The sequence below is a fragment of the Cheilinus undulatus genome, linkage group 5 (assembly GCF_018320785.1).
Source record: "Cheilinus undulatus linkage group 5, ASM1832078v1, whole genome shotgun sequence".
Classification (NCBI taxonomy): Eukaryota; Metazoa; Chordata; class Actinopteri; order Labriformes; family Labridae; genus Cheilinus; species Cheilinus undulatus.
The window spans coordinates 12,664,411-12,682,692 of record NC_054869.1 but is presented as its reverse complement, the minus strand read 5'-3'; the positions used below and the strand labels follow the sequence as shown (position 1 = coordinate 12,682,692).

Here is an 18,282-nt window from a genome sequence, read left to right as displayed (position 1 = left end):
CCCATATATATCGGCGAATGCGACACATCCCGACGTGCCTGAAGGGGCGAGGGCCCTTCAGTGCTGCTTGCAGCCCTAGTCATTATTATAACTGCTTATTTGAATCTAAGAGCTGCTCCACTTCAGCAGCTATAATTATTATTAAGTCCCTCTCATTTTATTACCATTATAGTTGTTAGAGCTAAAAGGAGAATGATCAGTTGGTTTTCATATATTGCTGCTAATCTACAGATACTTTCATCATTAGTATTGACACTGAAGCCATACATTTGTTTAATCTGATAATCTCTCTGTTTTTCTCTTTCCATCTATCATCTTGTAAGACCAACACAGTTGCAGTGTATCACTGTTCAGCATGAGTCTGGTTCTGCTCCAGGTTTTCCGCCTGTAACTTTTCTTGCCACTTTAACTTTACTTGCTTAGTTCCCTGCTCATCATGCCTGTAAAGAATACAGTCTAGACATGCTCTTTTGTTAAACTGTCTAGGAATAGTATTTGTTTACAACATTCGAATTTCAGCCATACAGTTAAAGACTGAAAGTTTTTTACATAACGTTTTTGAGATTATAAAGTCATTCATTTGCAAGACACTAAACTCTGAATTTCTTGCTTTAAATCATTAAAAAGGTGTGTTAGGGCCCCTTTGAAATGTAGAAAATTTTAGGGGATCTATGAATTTTTTTAAAGAAAAAAAAACCTTAAAATTTAAAGGTAAACAAATGACATTTTAGAGATTATGTAAGTTTTGACTAAATACACTCCAAATTTTCAAGTTTAGAAAGTGATATATTTAAAACTGTATTGAGTCAAAAAATATTTAAGAAACCAAACTAAAAGCAGTGGTAGGTTCACCGCAGTTCACAGAAATGTCTCTTCTAAGTCCAGATGTAAATAACAATGTGATGATTCTGGGTTAAACCCCAACCTTATTGCTAAGTCCCCGTGCAAAGTATAATTTGATTAGGCTCTCAACTGCAGGACTGAATGGACAAATCAGCACCACTTTTAGAGAATGCAGAGGTAGCTTTGGCCGAGATTTAGATGCACTACAAGCTGGTAATCAGTGTCTGCCAACAGTGAAGCAATTACCTCAGATGTAGCAATAGTGGTAGTTTTTGTCAGAACTCTTTATTCAAAGCTGCACTGAAAGCTTTTCTTGGCTGAACATGTTTTCACTCTTCTCCTGACTGCTTTTGACTTAAGTTTGATTTACCAGCTGGCTCCACTGATAGTAGCAGCTGCCTGGTGAGCTAAAATTATGCAGTTTACTTACAGTGTTGTGCATGCTGACTACGTCATGTCTTGTTGCTCTGATTGGCCCATAATGACTGAATGTTCATCCAATCTTCCTCCAAGATTTTTTTTTAGATTTTGCTCTTTTCTAAAACAGACTATGTGCAGTTTCTCAGATTGATCTGGAATATGTCCCATGCAATGGATATATGAAACAGCATGTCAGGTTATGTTTTACTAGATAAGATTGCAGAGTGGCTTTCACTAATCTACTATATATACATATATATATATATATATATACATAATTTTTTTTTTTTTTTTTTTTTTTTAATGTATCGTGGTTTAATTTGTCCCTTTCTCATCCAAACATTTTAGCATGTTAGGAGTCTAAAATTGTCCCTATAGCTGAATCTTCATCTGACACAATCTTAACACATATAAACCGTTTTAGCTCAGAAAATCTCAGACTACCTGCATTAATTGTAGGGTTGTCCCTGATATTTTGTTTAACCCTGTGCATTTAAAGCACCGTCTTTGCTGCACAGACTGTGACATTCAGCTGTTTTCCTGGAGCGGCTCCTTTGAGAACCCAACAACGTCCGGCACCAACCACACCTGTCGAGTCCTGATCAACGCCCCTCCTGCAGTGAAGATCAGAATCCAAGCCCTGCACATAGGATTAGTATTCAACTCCACCAACTCCCAGTCTACATATATAATGGTGCGGACACAATCTAACACCGGTTTCTTCTAAAATGCTGCTAGGAAAGAGCATGAGTCTAACACTGGTGCTCTGTTTTGTCTTCTGCTCAGATTCGAGACATGGACGTGTTAAAGACGATTGTTTTTAAAGGCCAGCAGCTGTTTCAGTGGAAGTCGTCTGGAAATATGGCAGAGATTGAATTTCATGGAGACTATCTTCATAACAAAGGGAGTTTTCGAGCTGAGTATTCTTTTATAAGTCATTGATACTTCATATTAAATATTTGAAGGAGGTTTGAGGTATATAATTCACCTTTCCTTAGTGTAACAGTTTGTAATGGCCTTTTACATCTTTTCTGTTGAGTTGAAAGACTTTGATGGGAATATTGTTTTTTGTTTTGCACTTACATGCTTGCTAGATAAATAAAAAACTGAACAAAAGGACTCAAAGTCTTTACGTCATACAAGGATACAATCATTTTGAAGACTGGACAAGGAAATGTTATCAAATGACCAAAGAAATAAATAGTAATACCACTACAATCATTCACTTATCTTCATTTCAAGTTTATATATAACACAATATAATAAAATAAAGCATATCCATCTCCTCACAAAGGCAGTGCACTAATAGTCAATCACTGTACTCTCTTCGATAGCCAGTTTCCCATGAGCTACAGCACACTCAGTACATTGTGCAACAACGTCAGCGTGGCATTTTGCCAGCGACTCCGGCACTGGTTCAGTTTCAGCTCCCGCACAGCCCGCTGGGACACAATCGCCACGCCAGGCTCCTGTGCGGAATCACAGCTTGGCTGAGGCTGTGTCTTCCACCAGAGCTCTCATGTCCAACAGAGCGTCCTCCACAGCTTGGGCAAACTTGGCAGCGTGCGTCTCCTCGCAGCTGTTAAAGGCCGTGATGGCGATGTTGATGTGCTCATCCATGGGATTGTAACACACACCGTAGCCATCTGGCACCATTGGACCAAAGCACATCACACAGTCTGTCCTGGAGCCAACCTGGACGTGGGGACGAGGACGCAAACACGTAGACAAACATGAGGACAAATAATCACATCCTCAGTAATAGCAGACTGTTGATTGTCTTAAATAAAAACATACCTGGCTGGTGGAGAGATTGTAATGATGAGCTACAGCAAAAGATGTGTCCATGAATATCTCAGGCATGGAGGTCAGGTCTTCTATACTCAGCATCTTCAGCCCCAGAAGGTGTCTGTCTATGGCCTGTCCATGAACTGCCTAAAAAAAGAGTTTGATGTGAACCTTTAGATTTATCGGATGCTGACAGAATTTTAAAAGATGTACTTATTGAGCAGTCCAGTTCTTACATTGTACGCGTTCTCCTTATGTGTCTGAACAGCCTTCTGCAGCAGCTCCAGCCGGTCTGTGTTCTGTTGAAAATATTTATTCTTCAGTCAGACAGCTGACACACCTTAAACTGCATATCTAATGTGTAAATTCCACTATACCGTTTTAGCTGTGTCTTGCATTGCCTGGACAAATTTAAAAGAGTCTACAGTAGTTGCACGGATTCCATCTGTTCGTCCATATTTGAACATTCGTAATGATGCGCTTTCATATGTTGAGCAGCAAATATTATACATCCTGGAATTCAAAATCAGCACAAGGATACGCCGTGTAAGTCACACACTTGTCAATATGGAGCATAATTTCAGCCAAAGGAAGATATTTCTTACCTGAAGTAGGCGAGTTGCAAAGCCATCTGCACAAAGGCATCTGGGCTTAGCTTGTGTTGCTTTGGCACATTTTTCCCAAAATGAGTAAACATTAACACCTTCACATCCAAGTCATGCACCATTCTGAAACCGAGGAAAGGAGTTAGTCAAATCAAACACGAGACATTCATAGTATATCACGCTGCATGTTACTTACATGTTCATATTCTGCTTAGCTTTCTCAATGTCCCTTTTAATCTCTGGTGTGATGTTGAATCGTAATTTCTGTGGCATGGCCAGGGGAACCATGGGAGAGCGAATCATTTCTGTTTTACGCCTGTTGGGAAAATATCCAACACTTTATTTCAGCTCCTTAAGAACGTGGATAGAAATCTACAAAATTTAGATTAACTTACATGTAGTTAACAACATGATCGATGAGAAACACGATGGGTGGACCCTCTGCAGGTGCATGTTCATAAACCAGTCCACATGTGCCGTCTTCACCGACGATGAACTGAGGAAGATTTACAAGCACATTCTAAGTCTAAATGATGGAAATATACCATCATCCTGACCCTTTTGATACAAATATAAAATGCCTATTTCAATGATCGCTTCTAAATAAAAATGACAGTATTTTTTTGCTCCTATTGTTTGGCCCCAGCAATACTATACTTGTATAGCACAATGCCTCTGAAAGAGCAGGACAGCAATTTGGAAGGAAGAGGGCAGAAAAACAAAACAAAAATAAAACAACAACAAGGAACAATATTTGTGATAATAACATTTTAATATTTGTCTCGTTAGGTGTTATTAATACCTGCACATCAAAATCTGTCAGTTTCTCACCATACAGGTGCATCTCAAAAAATTGGAATATCTATAGAAGTTCATTCTTTCCCATGATTTAGTTCAGAAAGATCATTTTAATGTATTCTAGATTCATCTCAGACAAAGTAAAACATTTAAGACTTTTTTGTTTGAATCTAGATGGTTACGGCGTACAGTTCACAAAAATAAAAAAATTACAGATCTGAGAGGCACAGAATGCTGTAAGATGTCTACCAGGAGATTTCAGAGTCCTTCGTGCTTCCATCTGCTGAGAAGATGGAAATCCTGATTTCCTTTACCATTTTGGCACCTGTCCACAGTGAGGCTAAAACTAACAGAAACTGGTTTGCTGACCCTGGTATTACTGTCAGACACTAACCTCAGAGAATCTCTTGGGAAATGTCAAAAGGAAGATTAGAGACACCAGACTCAACAATCAAGAAAAGCTGAAGAGTAACCTGGGCTTCATAACACCCCAGCAGTGCCATGGACTGATTGGCTCGATGCCATGTCACCGAGATGCTCACCTAACTCAACGCATAAATGGGCAGAATTTTCCAGAAGGTCAACATTTCTGAATTATAAATCCTTTTATAGGACTGATGCTTTGTGGTATTCTAAAACTCACAGGAAAAAAAAAAAACTTTTTCGATATATTCTCACTTTTGATATGCACCTGTATATAATACTTGAGTGGGCCACCCAGGTGTATTTACAGCCACCCAAGTATTTTTTGCCATGTATTTTTACATTGTTTTTATCTTTATATAACCAACATCCATGAAAGAGAAGCAGGAGAGAATATATTATGACATCTGCTGGTTTGTGCCTCCCAGAAATTCACTGATTGAAGTGCAACATCTTAGGTGAAAACTGAAGCTTCTGCTGTTGTTTTTATAGATTTCTGCAGTTGCAAATGTTGCCCTGACTTTATAGTTTAGAACGACTGTTGCAATATGTTATATTGTCACATACTGAACGTAATAAACAATTACCGAAAAAGAACAACTCTTAAAGACTATGTCTACTGTCACTATGACTGTTGATAGTTGATAAAACATAAATTATAAAAGACTGTTTCTACCAAAGGCATTTAGTGGATTGACTGAATGATATGGTTGTCAATTTATAAATCTGAAATATATTATGAAGTTGAATGTTAATTTTCTAATATTGTACTGTCTAAGGATTTTGAAGAGATGATTCCCTTCCACAGACTACTGCTGTAAGGGTGTTCTTTATATGGTGAAACTAGGGAGCCCTATCACATGTGAGAACAATGACGTATTGTTGTATCACATTTTTTCTCGCTTCTATTGGATGTATTGTGACACTGTTATCATGGGCCATGAATGGTAGTGTATGATGAGCTACCCTGAGGTTCTCATCCCCAGTTGCCATGCTTCTACTTTAAATGAGAGATTATTTCTCTGGAGACTGACCTGTAATGTCTTGTCAAACCAGCGGTTGCCGCTGTTCCAGCGTGCTCCTCCTCCATGCAGCATCTGAGCAGCCACACGGCTCTGATACATCTCATCTGACACACGTGGCATTGGAGCATCCAGACACACTGTGAAGATGCTTTTCTGGATGGCACGGACTGACTCCTTGTTTGTTCTATCTGAGGAGAAAGAAAAAATCCTTTAAGATGAATTTTTCCCATTGCAAACTTTCTCTCAATGCTGAGGAAGACACTGAGCATTCCTAGTTTCTTCTCCTTCTCTGCCCACCTTTAATCAGGTTGTTATAAGCTTTTCCCCAGGTGTTGCGGTGCTGTGACGTAAGAATGCCAACAGGCTCCTTATTAGTCTGCAAAGAGGAGTTCCAGATCTTCTCTAATTGCATGTAAAGCTGGTCGACAGTCAGCGGGGTGCCATCGCTGTTGTAAACATCTAATACAAAGAACTGGAGAGAAGGGCCAGCATCACCAATACTGACATTTCTAAGTATTCACCTGCTGAAATGTTTATCTGACATGTTGAGAAGTAAAAGAATAACAGAATCTATCTAGTATACCTGGAAGTTGTGGACCACAGTGATATGAGTGGGAGGTGTTTTCCCGATAGCATGATTCATGACAGTGTCTCTTTTTGGACCAGGGATTCGACAGGAGGACAGGATCTGATAATACTGGTCCATACACAGCGGCTTCTTGCTCAGGTACTCTACAGGCAGGGTTTCACTGTGACACAACATCACTTATTAACCACTCACATTTTTCAGCACCATGCATCATTGATGATAAAATTTATTTTCCAATGAGCAAAACTCACCTGTCAATCATTTTTTTAAAGTCCAAAACCCCTGCTATGAGTTTGGCAGCAAACCTGTTTTAAAGACACCATGATGTTAGTGACAATTAATAGAAACAGAGGCATTTTCCATATTATCTAATAGTACTGTATGGCTGAAAATAAAGCATATACTGCAACCAGCACACCTGCAACTCTTTAACTGTTTTCATTGGAGTATTCCTCCATGGTGCCGCCATCATCACTGCATATTCCATGGGTCATAGTAGCCAAAAACAGCTGAGCAATGTTGTGAGCAGCCGTAGGGCTTTAAATAGGCATGTGTAAGGAAGCCTGCTCAAAGGTCGGCTTGAAACCCCAGCTTCATAGTTCATGCCACGCTTCAACACAGTGTAAATCATATTTTGGAAGCCACAGTGGATGTGCTTAAAAACAGTAAAGGTTCAAAATGCTATTTTATGAATTCAAAACATTTACAGGAACCTTCAGAAGTCCCAGCTCTTCTTGTGTCTTAATTTATAGAGATTAGTTTCATATAGCAACAGATTTCACTGTTGATTCTGGGTTCATACCTCATCTGTCCTTGACGATCTTGAAAGTGCATGCGTGGAAGGACGACCCCAGGGCTCGTGTACACCGCCACGGGCATACGGCAGTCTAGATAGGCTGACTGCATCCACCATTCTGAGAGCTACGTAAACACAACAGTAAGAGGGCATCATATTCTGTGCTTCTGTTTTGAAATGTATTTGCAAACTTTAAGACAGATCTGTATCCATACTGATGTCTAACACACCAAAATATTCAGACACCCTGATATCTGATATTACCCAGTTGTCTGTCTTGCGTGCCCGTCGCTCCAGGCCTTTCTGTAGCCTGTCCCCCACCCCGCCCTTGAGGAACTCTTCCACAAGCTGCCGGGTGTGTTCCAGCTCCTCCTCACTGACGATGGGCTCCAGAGCAGCAAGGTATCGCTCACATGTCTGCTTCAAGGGCGGCACTGGTAGCTTTGGTAACCCTTCCTGGTGCGCCAGGGACCTCTCTGGGATCTGGGTCACTGGCCTGACCAGGCGACATGGCCGCACCATGCCAGGCCGCAGCTGGAAGACATAGGCTAATCTAAGTCAGCACAAATACTCATCTGCTGGTGGAGAGTACACAGACAAAAAAAATCACACAAGCATGTAATGTCAAAATGCTTGTCACTTTTACAAAGCCAAGTGTCTCTGTCTTTTTTTTTTAAATATAACTTCAAAAAACCACATGTATTTCATAAAACATTTGTAAGATTAAGGAGTTAAGAGCTGGGCAATTAATCGAAAAATAATCAAAAGCAACATTTAGAGCCTATAACCGACGTAAACCTGCCGTGTCAATTATTTCAGTTTTTTCCCTTGTAATATCTTTTTACTAATGTACCACCCCCTTTAAAACATACTACTAGCTGTGTAGTCACATAATAGGTAGCCAGGTGTCACAAGGCATGTAGCCTGCTGGAAACCCAAGAGAAGACGAAGATACCCAGATAGCTTAATTACCCTGCTGACTTTCAACACACTTTTTTTCCCTCAAAAGTATCGATTTAGGCACTGCATCGACGCCATATAAACAGCATCGATTTTCCCCCAGTATCAGGGGAAAAAAACAAACGATACCCATCCCTAATTTTGGCTATAGAAAAATCACCCCTTTTCAGTCTTACAAACAAATAAATTAGTTAGACCTACATCAGCTGAAGTCTTTTTCTTTATTCATTATCATCCTAAAATCCTAAAGTGTGTTTAAAGGACTTTGCTCATTTACCCATCCTCAAACTTTAAATTGTGTGTTTTAAGGACTGAAGTTTTAGGTCTGAACTTTAATTTGAATATCAGTATCGGTAAAAATTAATTTGTAAATATCGGCTATCGAATATTCCCAAAAATCAAATATCGTGCATCCCTAATCTGAACTAATTACCTACAGGCTCCTTGCTTTGATATTAATGTTCTAAGCTCCTGTGAGGAATTTCTTGATTTACCATCTGGTGGTAGCTATCAAGAAGACATTAAAAATATCTAAAAAAAAAAATAATAGTCACTAATCCCACAAATTTCTCATTTACTTCTGCAGGTCATATATGACCTGAAGTGTAGTTGCACATTGTTTCATAAGCATGACAAAAAAACTCATTAAAGTAACTACTTACTTTCATTCAATGTATTTACTTCTGTTCCTAAAAGACTGACTGTATTATGAGCTACCATATCTCATAAATCTAGGTGTCAAAATGTTAAGTTCTAGCTTAGGGATGTACAATATTATCAGCATGATATCAGTATCGATAGATATTAGTGGATAGTGAATTTTAAGTATCGGCAGATAGGAACATTTCTGCCAATACTTTCAACTGATATTTTGGCTAGAAAAATCTGCCGTACAATGCATAAGTAAAAGGAGTTTAAGGCCGGAACAACATACCTACGTCAGCTTAAGTCTTTTTCTTTATTCATCATCATTCCTTACACTTTATAGTGTGTTTTAAGAACTGAAATTTGTTTATTTGTCCATCCTCATACTTAAAATTGTGTGTTTTATGGACTCAATTTTTAGGTCTTAAGTGATTATATTCAAATATCAGTATTGCTATCAGCTAAAATTAATTTGTAAATATCAGCATATCAAATATCAGCAAAAATCCAATATTATGTATCCCTCATTTCAACTAGGCTCCCTGCTTTAATATTAATGTTGAGAGCTCCTGTGAGGAACTCCTTGATATCAACCTGGTGGCAGCTATTGACGATTAAAAAATACAAAAATAATAGTCACTATTCTTACTAATTTTCCTACTTTTGCAGGCCATATATGTTACGAATCTTATTGCATTTTGTATCATAAAAAATCTCCTCAAAGGTGCTTTAAGTGTTGAATTTAACTTACTTATTTTCCAGTTCTCTTAAAAGACTGATATTTTAGAACAATGATGCTTTCTCATAAATCCAGGTGTTGAAATGTTTCATATTATATTACATGTATGCAAATCCATATTTTAAAACTTAATAACCTAGTGCAAGTGGGTTTAAGTTAAGAGTAGATGAAAGTGTTGTTTATTCGTTAACAAAGTCAAACACTTGCAGTAAGGTGACTCAGTCGATGAAATCTGACACCAAAACAAGTGAGCAGAGCACTCCTACTATTTGTTTGGACACACTGGTGATGGCTCTGCCAGCTTATAAATAGAAAGGTGACAGAGTTAGGAGTGGTAGCCTAAACAAACACACGCGAAAGCAATAAATATAACTGCATTTAACAACTTAATACGATGGCGTTATGAAGGTATTTAGAATATAGGTCGTCATGTTTGCTAAATGCTGGCAGGTTTTCGATACCTACTAGTCTTGTAATGATATAAACCATTAAAACTGTAGGCCTACATGCGCCACTTGACGGAAGAACGATAAAGAACATCCGGTGAAGCCTTCAAAATAAAGCAATGTTATGGACACTGTTACGGCAGTATTCTTGTCATGTTTTGGCTTTATAAGCCAAAATACATTTTATTAAAAATAGGATAACAGCGAGTTTATTATTTTTTATGTACTGCAGCTACGAAGACAGCCTTCTGTGGCTTTTTTTTTAACATGCGCATTAAGCTAACGCTATGCTAACGGCTATGCTAGGCTAACGGTTTCCTAAATGTCAAACTGGGGAGCAGCTAACGACGCTCTTAGTTGATACAAACCCCCACAAATAGCACCAGAACACAGTGACAGCATACAGTGCTGAAACACGGGTTATATTTTAACCTAATATCATGACATTGTTGCTGTCCTGTGCAGCGCCCCACCCCCTTCACTCAGCCTGGTGCCGTAAACTCAAACCTTACGTCTCTGCGTTTGTTATTACGCATTTAAAATACATGCAGACTGATTAACGGTGGACTCACCGCGGCTCTGACAAAAACAGCAAACATCTTGTCCGACAGACGCGCTGAAGTACTTGACTGTCCCGGGAATATAGATGGGAAACCCTCGGGCAGTCATGTCTCAAGGACAAGCACTCTGTCTATTCTGAGCCATCCGCCCCCCTCGGACCACCGAGGAAAGACAAGCGCGAGCCTGACTCCAAAATTCCTGCTTTTATAAATGGAGTTTGGTACCTGCCCCACTTATATCATGAAATACTGAGTATAATAATTACAGCTTGCTTCATGTCATCAACCTAGTCATTTTAGTGGAAGAATAGCCAACATTAAAGCACACCATAAAACCATGAAGTATAGGCTAGTATTGTTATTTTAGTTGTATAAGTCATACATGTTAAATAAACTATTGCATAAAGCTGACGAGAAAAATACTAGTAGTCACCTAACACTTTAAAACAAACCCGCATGCAAGTGCAGGCCAAACTAGTAACCTGATATAATTTATAAGGATTTGAAATGCAATGCAAAATCAATGCATCACTTCTTTTTAAATGATTTTATTTTTTTATTGATTTATTAAAGCAAGCCCTGATAAAACTATTACATTGACAGGCTGATATTCTGTTGATCTGGTGCACGAGGCTGCACAGATCTTTTCTGACCACATGGTGGCGCTCTTCCAACATCTATCCAGTGAAACAGTGGCAACTCGTTCCTTCAGGAAACACAAACCAAAGACAGACTCCTGTACCCCGACACGAAATAACCAAAAAAATAAGGTTTAAATCACAGGTTGGGTTATTTGGTACTGTGAGACAGAATTATTATCAGCACCGTAAATGGAAAAGTGCAAAAGTTGCCAGAAATTGAAGAAACTGCTCGATATAATCACGTTTCAACAACATTTTTCAATAACACAGTAGAGAGTAGATTGCAGTCGTGTCATTGTTTATTTGAAGGCAATAAAATAAAACGGTACAAAGAAAAACAATCATTCAAATCAAAATGCTTCGATTGCTCTGGTCCAGCCGCTGCCTGTTAACAGTGTGTGTTTTAAACAAATAGTTTGAGCTGCGAATATTTGCTCAAGGTCCGTCTGCTGCCAACTCACAAACTCAGATAGTCCACCTGAGCCCAACACTGAGATCAGGTTGGAGATGTTTGTGCTGTCCAACTGATCCGAGTCTGTGTGCGAGTCATCATCAGTCCTCATCCTTTTACAAGGAAACGGCCCAAAGTCTGGCAAGTAAAACTCTGGATCAACAATATGATAACTTGTGTCCATCTTTCGCTTTTTACTGTAGCACTGCGCGCCCTGCGGCTGTTTTGACTGCGCGCAACAGTCTGAGTGGAAGTATCCATTCGTGACAGTAGTCACCACATGCGTGTCCAAGTCCAGCACAGTCTTTTGGTTGGCTTGTGCGTTTAGGACCGGTACGTCCCACGAGGATTTGTCCGCACAACTCCAACAGGCTTCCGAAACCATCAGTTCAGAGTCACTTGGTGGAACCATTGCGCAGGCAGATGCGTCTTGGTGCGCCACCTCTGCAGGCTGGCCGATGGGCTGGTGCGCTCCGCAGTGCCAAGTGTCCGACTCAACCCCAGTAAAGTTGCAGTAGAAGTCATCGGTCAACTCCGACAAGCTCCCAGTCAATTCTAGATATTCGTGCCGTTCACGGACTGCAGCTACGTCCTCGTAGTGATGCGTCCTCTGTGTTTGCGATAAGTTTTTGCTCATATAAAACTGCCTTGCGTTTCTCAGTACGTACGTTACCAGTAAGTTCTTGTGGAGCTTGATGCCTCCTCTCTGCGTCCTGGAGCTTTGGATTTTCCTCAAAGAAATGGAGATAAGGTTCTGTGCGTCAAATGCACACTCCATCCTCAACCGGGCCACCCTTTCGTTGCTCTCAGTCTCTCAAAACGTTTGTTTCACCCACCGGAGAAATATTTACGTCTCTAGTTGAGATTCCCACTTCATTCGTGTAGACTGTGTCCATAGCGCTCCATGTCTTCCCAGTAAGGGCATGGATTTGCAACTCTCATCTTTCCTTGCCACGCCCTCACGTACACATTGTCCAATGGGAGGGAGGCGGTGCTTCTGTTATACGCAAATATCACTACAAGCCTCATTCAGAATGCACGTAGGAGCTGGCATGCTGCATTTCACTAAATGTGTTCTGAGCTTTTTAAACCTCAGTGCGGAAAAAAATCAACCAAATTACTGAGCGTAGAAAAGTAGAATAGAGCAGAGCAGAAGGAGAGAGGCAGATTAGAATAGAAAGTATCAGAGACTAGGAAATATAATGCTCTGGAGTGAGATAGAATATGATAGAACTGGAGAGAACAGAACCTTATAGAAGAATATGAGCCAAATATAACAGAGAAGAATAAAGTAAATGGTCATTAACATAGAAAAAGTAAATATATGTATGAATGTTGCTCATAACTTTTCCAAAGAGGGGTCAGTGTGCAGACTATCACTGTAGCAAACACTGAATGCTTATTGTTAAAGATCCACACAAAAAGAAAAACACACTTCATACATCTATGCATTAGGAGAAAAGAAAATAGAGTAGTAGAGTAGAATAGTGTAAAGAATTCAAGGGCACCATATACTTATGGAACAAATCGGGCCGTAACTGTGAGTGATTGCATGGAATCAGGGGTAGTTTCAGTAATTTGGAGGCCCCAGGCAAAGAGAAATATGAGGCCCCTCTTCATTTTGCTGAGAGGAACCCTGCATATTAAGACATGTTGACTTCATTAGATCAAAACTAGAGTCTTTGATATGTCTGTGGTACAAAGAAACACTTGATTTACACATTTAGGAGCGAAAACTTTAGAACGGATTCACATGCAAGCTGACATTTTTTTTTTCAGTTTTCTTTGGCTGCATTTTTCTTTGTCCTATTAAGTGTTATCCTTTCAACCATTTAAATTCAAACCCTAGTGCAGTCTTAGCGAAGATAACAATAAAGTTGTTACTGTAATCTTAAGAGATGAGTTCCATCTGAAAGAGTGCAGAATGGCAGCCAATGTGAATATATTTCATACATTTTCTCCAAAATGTAGACATCTTAACTTAACACAAAAGTAAGTAAATTTGTGTTTGGTAGATTATTTTTTTGTTGAACCTAAGCTTCTTGGCAATAAATCTTTTACCGATGGAGAGCATGTTTATTTCCCTTTTAAATGGTGCCACATTTGTAAGGAACATGCATTTGTGGGATGAGCAGCAGAGCTGAGTTTGTGGGTTGCGCCCATGAAAAATTTGCCAAATCTTCTCTGCCAATGCCAAACATGGAATTAAACAGACTTTCCAACAGTAGATGGAAGAAGATTCATTGCCAAGAAGTAATGATCTACCAAACACAAATTTACATAGTACATTTATTTGTACAACATACTGATAGAAAACACCAATGCTCATCCAATTAGGTCAATATGTCTAATATGCATAATAGTTCATTTCAAAGATATCATTTCGATTAGAGAAAATACTTTTGAAATCTTTCTTTTCAATTAACAAAGCCACAGAACTACAGAACATTTTTATATCCACCTCTTTTATGAATAACATTATTCAGAATCTTCACATCTCAATAGTTTAACATGATCTATCTTGCTATGATTCCTTTGGTATGAAGCCATAGTAGGGCTTTCTGAGGGTCTTGGACTTAGTAGGGTGTCCAACGGGACTATCAAGCTCTATTTAGATGCTATTTTATGCAATATGGGTACCTTATTTACAAACTTAAGACTCTAGAATAGAATTAAATAGAGTAGTAGCATGCACAAATGACCAAATAAAGAAAAGAAAATAGTTGAATTGAATAGAGTACATGATATTAATTTGACATCTTACGCATTAAAACAGTGATCCTGAAACTTGAGTGAAAAAGCCTTTGATTTGTAATGGAGCAGGATAAAAATACACTGGTACCTTATAGAATTAAAGCGAGTGTGCTGGAGAGCAGTAGAACAGAACAGGATATAATTGAATTCAGAAAAGAATGCCAAGTGGGAAATATGTAATGTATAGTTATGTAGTACAAGAACATGCATGAGAGTAAGATAAAGTAAGTACTATTGTTGTCATAACATCATCCATCCATTATCTATACTGCTTATCCTGTTGGGGGTGACGGGGGGCTGGAGCCAATCCTAGCTGCCACTGCGTGGAGGTGGGATACACCCAGGACTGGTCAACTGTCAATCATAGCATCATTAGCTGATAATATGATTCTTAATGTACTGCTTGTCATAACTACTGTTGTATTGTTATAGATGCTGCTTTAGCAAATTTATTGTTATGTTAATTTCATAACACTCATAGAATAGAATAGAATAGAATAGAATAGAATAGGTACACTAAAACAGCTCATACTGTCGTTAATTACTGTTACTGACAGAAAGATTCATAAAATGAAATATATCAGCTACACAGTCTTACAATTAACAGTAAACCAGAGTAGGTCATGAATGCTGGAAAGTAAACTAACCAGGGTAGTCAAACTAAAAGGGTAAATGTGGAGCTCACAGTAGAAATTTTCCACTTTCCTCAGATACTCAGGATGACTGTTCCATGAAGCAGGGCCTCAGCCTCTGCATGCAGACTCAGTACGGAGAAAAAACCCAACCCCCAAAATAACAGAGAGCAGAGAGAAGAGAGCTGGAGACAAGAGCAGTACAGCACTTACCACATTTCTGTCTTATAACTAAGCTATACTATTCACCAGTACTACTATACTATACTATACTATACTATACTATACCATACTATACCATACCATACTATACTATACTATACTATACTATACTATACTATACTATACTATACTATATTATTCAATACTCTACTCTACTCTACTCTACTTTACTTTACTATACTATACTATACTATACTATACAATAATATACTATACTATAATATACAATAATATACTATACTCTACTCTACTCTACTATACTATACTATACTATACTGTAATATACTATACTATCCTCTAATCTGCTATACTATACTATAATACACTATACTCTACTCTACTATACTATACTATACTATACTATACTATACTATTATATACTAAACTATACTATAATAGACTATACTATACTCTAATCTGCTATAATTTACTATAATACACTATACTATTCTATACTATACTATACTATACTATAGATAGATAGATAGATAGATAGATAGACGGACAGACAGACGTTTATTGTCATTGCAATGTAAAAATGCAACAAAATTAGGTGTGGTATTCTTCTCTGTTGCAGCAAACACAGTGGTCCAAGCAGTGGTTAGAAATCCGCAGCCTCACATCATCCATCCTGCTGGCGAGCAGTGTTGCCAGATGTACGATAACTATCGTATTTGTACGATAATTGTGTCCCCTGTACAATGTACCATCAATAGTTAAAAAAAACTTAATATACGATAATTTTGCCTTTTCAAATGTATCCACAACCGAACACTGTGAGATTTGAGAGCAACTAATCACGTCAGCTTGACTGAGATGGGATCACATCAGCACCATACAGCACCTGACTGACACACCTTCTGCTCTCGTGTTAGGCTCTACCTGCCAATCAAAACATCACCTCTCACCCTGCTTGCGCATCAGCCTTGTGACTCATGCACGTCACACGTAAACTAAAAAAACGGAAGTACTGTTTTGCGTTATAGACTGCTCTCCATTATGTTGTGTGAGGCACACAGTTGCCGTCTTGTATACTCCTTGATGCATCAGTGCTTTGTGCAGGACAGTGCTTTACTGTGGTATTTAGTTCATTGCTCACGTTTCTGTACATGTACGATAGTTATTTGTAAAATATGATAATTTCAAAGCTGCAGTATGATATTGTTGTTTTTTTCATCTGGCAACACTGCTGGCGAGGGAGTGGGCACCTGGAGGAAGATGCTTAGTACGGCAGGTGTGTGTGGGGCCGCTCTTAGCCTAGCCTGTAGCCCTGCTTGGTTGTCTTTCGCCTTCTCGCACAATGCCATCACTGCCTCCTCCCCATTGGCTGTAGATGTTGCACAGCTCCATGTCCTCTGAGCGTCCCGTTCTCAGGATAATCTTCATCAGGAAAGATATAAACTCTGTGGGCATGCTGTCAGTTCTGGTGTAAGTGAAGGGCTTTGTTTGGCTGCTAGTGATGGAGCGCCGGGCCGCTGCGTTCGTACGCACCGCCCCATGCTACCTCAATAGGTAGCATTCAGTCTCCTGTCAGGCAGTGTTCCGTTGCAGTTCCTGGCAGTTGTTGTTTGCTTTTAAGCTAGCCAGGAGTTGTAGTTGATACTGAGGTCTTCTTTTTACCTTTTTTGGGTTTTGTCTTGATGGAAATTTTCCGTTCTTTCTCTCAAAGGTGTCCTGGACCATCCATCTGCTTTATTTTCACAGGTTTCAACATTTGTCAACTTAATTGTGAAATAACTCTACAAGTTCAAGATATACCTTAAGAGTGCATCTTTCTTGCTGCATTTATCTTTAGTCGAGTTGATTACTGTAACAGTATCTTTACTGGTCTGCCTAAAAAGTCCATCAGACAGCTGCAGCTGATCCAGAACGCTGCTGCTCGAGTCCTCACTAAGACCAAGAGAGTGGACCATATCACTCCTGTTCTGAGGTCTCTATACTGGCTCCCTGTCTCTCAGAGAATAGACTTTAAGATACTCCTGTTAGCTTAGAAAGGACTGAATGGTTTAGGCCCAAAATACATCAGACCTTAGTCCAGTATGAACCATCCAGACTGCTCAGGTCGTCTGGTGCAGTCTGCTCTGTGTCCCTAAAGTCAGAACTAAACATGGAGAATCAGCATTCAGTTTCTATGCTCCATATATCTGGAACAAACTCCCAGAAAACAATAAGTGTGCTGAGAGTTTGAGTTCTTTCAAATCAAGGTTGAAGACACACCTGTTCACTGCTGCCTTTGACTAAAAAACGCTTTACTTTTCAAATTTTCTGTTTTCACTCGACCTCTGCACTGTAACTTTTACTTTAATATGTGTATTTTTATCTTTTTTGGTTTTTATTTGCTGTTTTTATCACCTTTTCTTACTATAACATTTTAATTTGAATATAAATAGATTTAATGGGCATAAGAGTGATTATATGTAAAGTTTCCAGTATTGGCCAGAAATGTGAAACATTGTTTTTATCTTTTGTGGGTCTTATTTTCTGTTTTTAATCACCTTTTACATGCTTCATTTAAAATACTTTCATTGTGTTTCTTTTTCTCCTTTGTCTTTGTATTTTAATGTCCTGTGTGAAGCACTTTGAATTGCTTTGTTGCTGAAATGTGCTATACAAATAAACTTGCCTTACCTTACCTTGCCTTGCCTTGCCATCTGCTCTGGTTGCCCAGCAACAAACTATAACTATACTATAAAATATATGTAATAGTAATATATATTATATATAAACTATATACCATGCTATACCACACTACACTATACCAAACTATACTATAACATCTACTATACAGTATCTGCAAAGCAACACCAGACTACAGTATGAAATAACTTACTACCCTGTGGTAAAATATAAAATATAATTTTGTAAGATACAGTATATCATACCATACAGTGCCTATACATGCATGTCTGACCATTTTATTGATTCATCAATCAATCATAATTTGG

At 38.8% G+C, this 18,282-nt stretch overlaps 3 protein-coding genes across 4 annotated transcripts in view; 1 reads left to right on the top strand and 2 right to left on the bottom strand.

Moving 5' to 3' along the window:
- adamts13 (ADAM metallopeptidase with thrombospondin type 1 motif, 13) overlaps nt 1-2,269 on the top strand; it is a 30,796-nt gene extending 28,527 nt beyond the window's left edge. Inside the window, exons 28-29 of one of the 2 annotated variants that reach the window (XM_041787291.1) lie at nt 1,782-1,957; nt 2,050-2,269. In XM_041787291.1, the coding sequence (XP_041643225.1) occupies nt 1,782-1,957; nt 2,050-2,205 (332 nt within the window). In that variant the 3' untranslated portion in view covers nt 2,206-2,269. Of the gene's footprint in view, nt 1-1,762; nt 1,958-2,049 lie in introns of those variants that run through there. The other variant, XM_041787292.1, reaches the window with a different exon arrangement.
- A 215-nt stretch (nt 2,270-2,484) lies between these two features.
- Nucleotides 2,485-10,797, bottom strand: LOC121509702 (carnitine O-acetyltransferase-like). Its single transcript, XM_041787293.1, has 14 exons — nt 10,650-10,797; nt 7,552-7,821; nt 7,294-7,412; nt 6,743-6,796; nt 6,486-6,651; nt 6,200-6,374; nt 5,912-6,090; nt 4,052-4,152; nt 3,853-3,972; nt 3,657-3,779; nt 3,429-3,564; nt 3,288-3,350; nt 3,061-3,198; nt 2,485-2,958 (listed from the first exon to the last, which is right to left on the bottom strand). Exons 1-14 carry the CDS (start codon nt 10,674-10,676, stop codon nt 2,743-2,745), a joined length of 1,887 nt encoding a protein of 628 aa, XP_041643227.1. The 5' UTR covers nt 10,677-10,797; the 3' UTR covers nt 2,485-2,742.
- A 509-nt stretch (nt 10,798-11,306) lies between these two features.
- LOC121510122 (immediate early response gene 5-like protein) lies at nt 11,307-12,637 on the bottom strand. Its single transcript, XM_041788039.1, has one exon. The coding sequence runs from the start codon at nt 12,505-12,507 to the stop codon at nt 11,629-11,631; it is 879 nt and encodes a 292-aa protein (XP_041643973.1). The 5' UTR covers nt 12,508-12,637; the 3' UTR covers nt 11,307-11,628.
- Between the last annotated feature and the right edge of the window lie 5,645 nt (nt 12,638-18,282).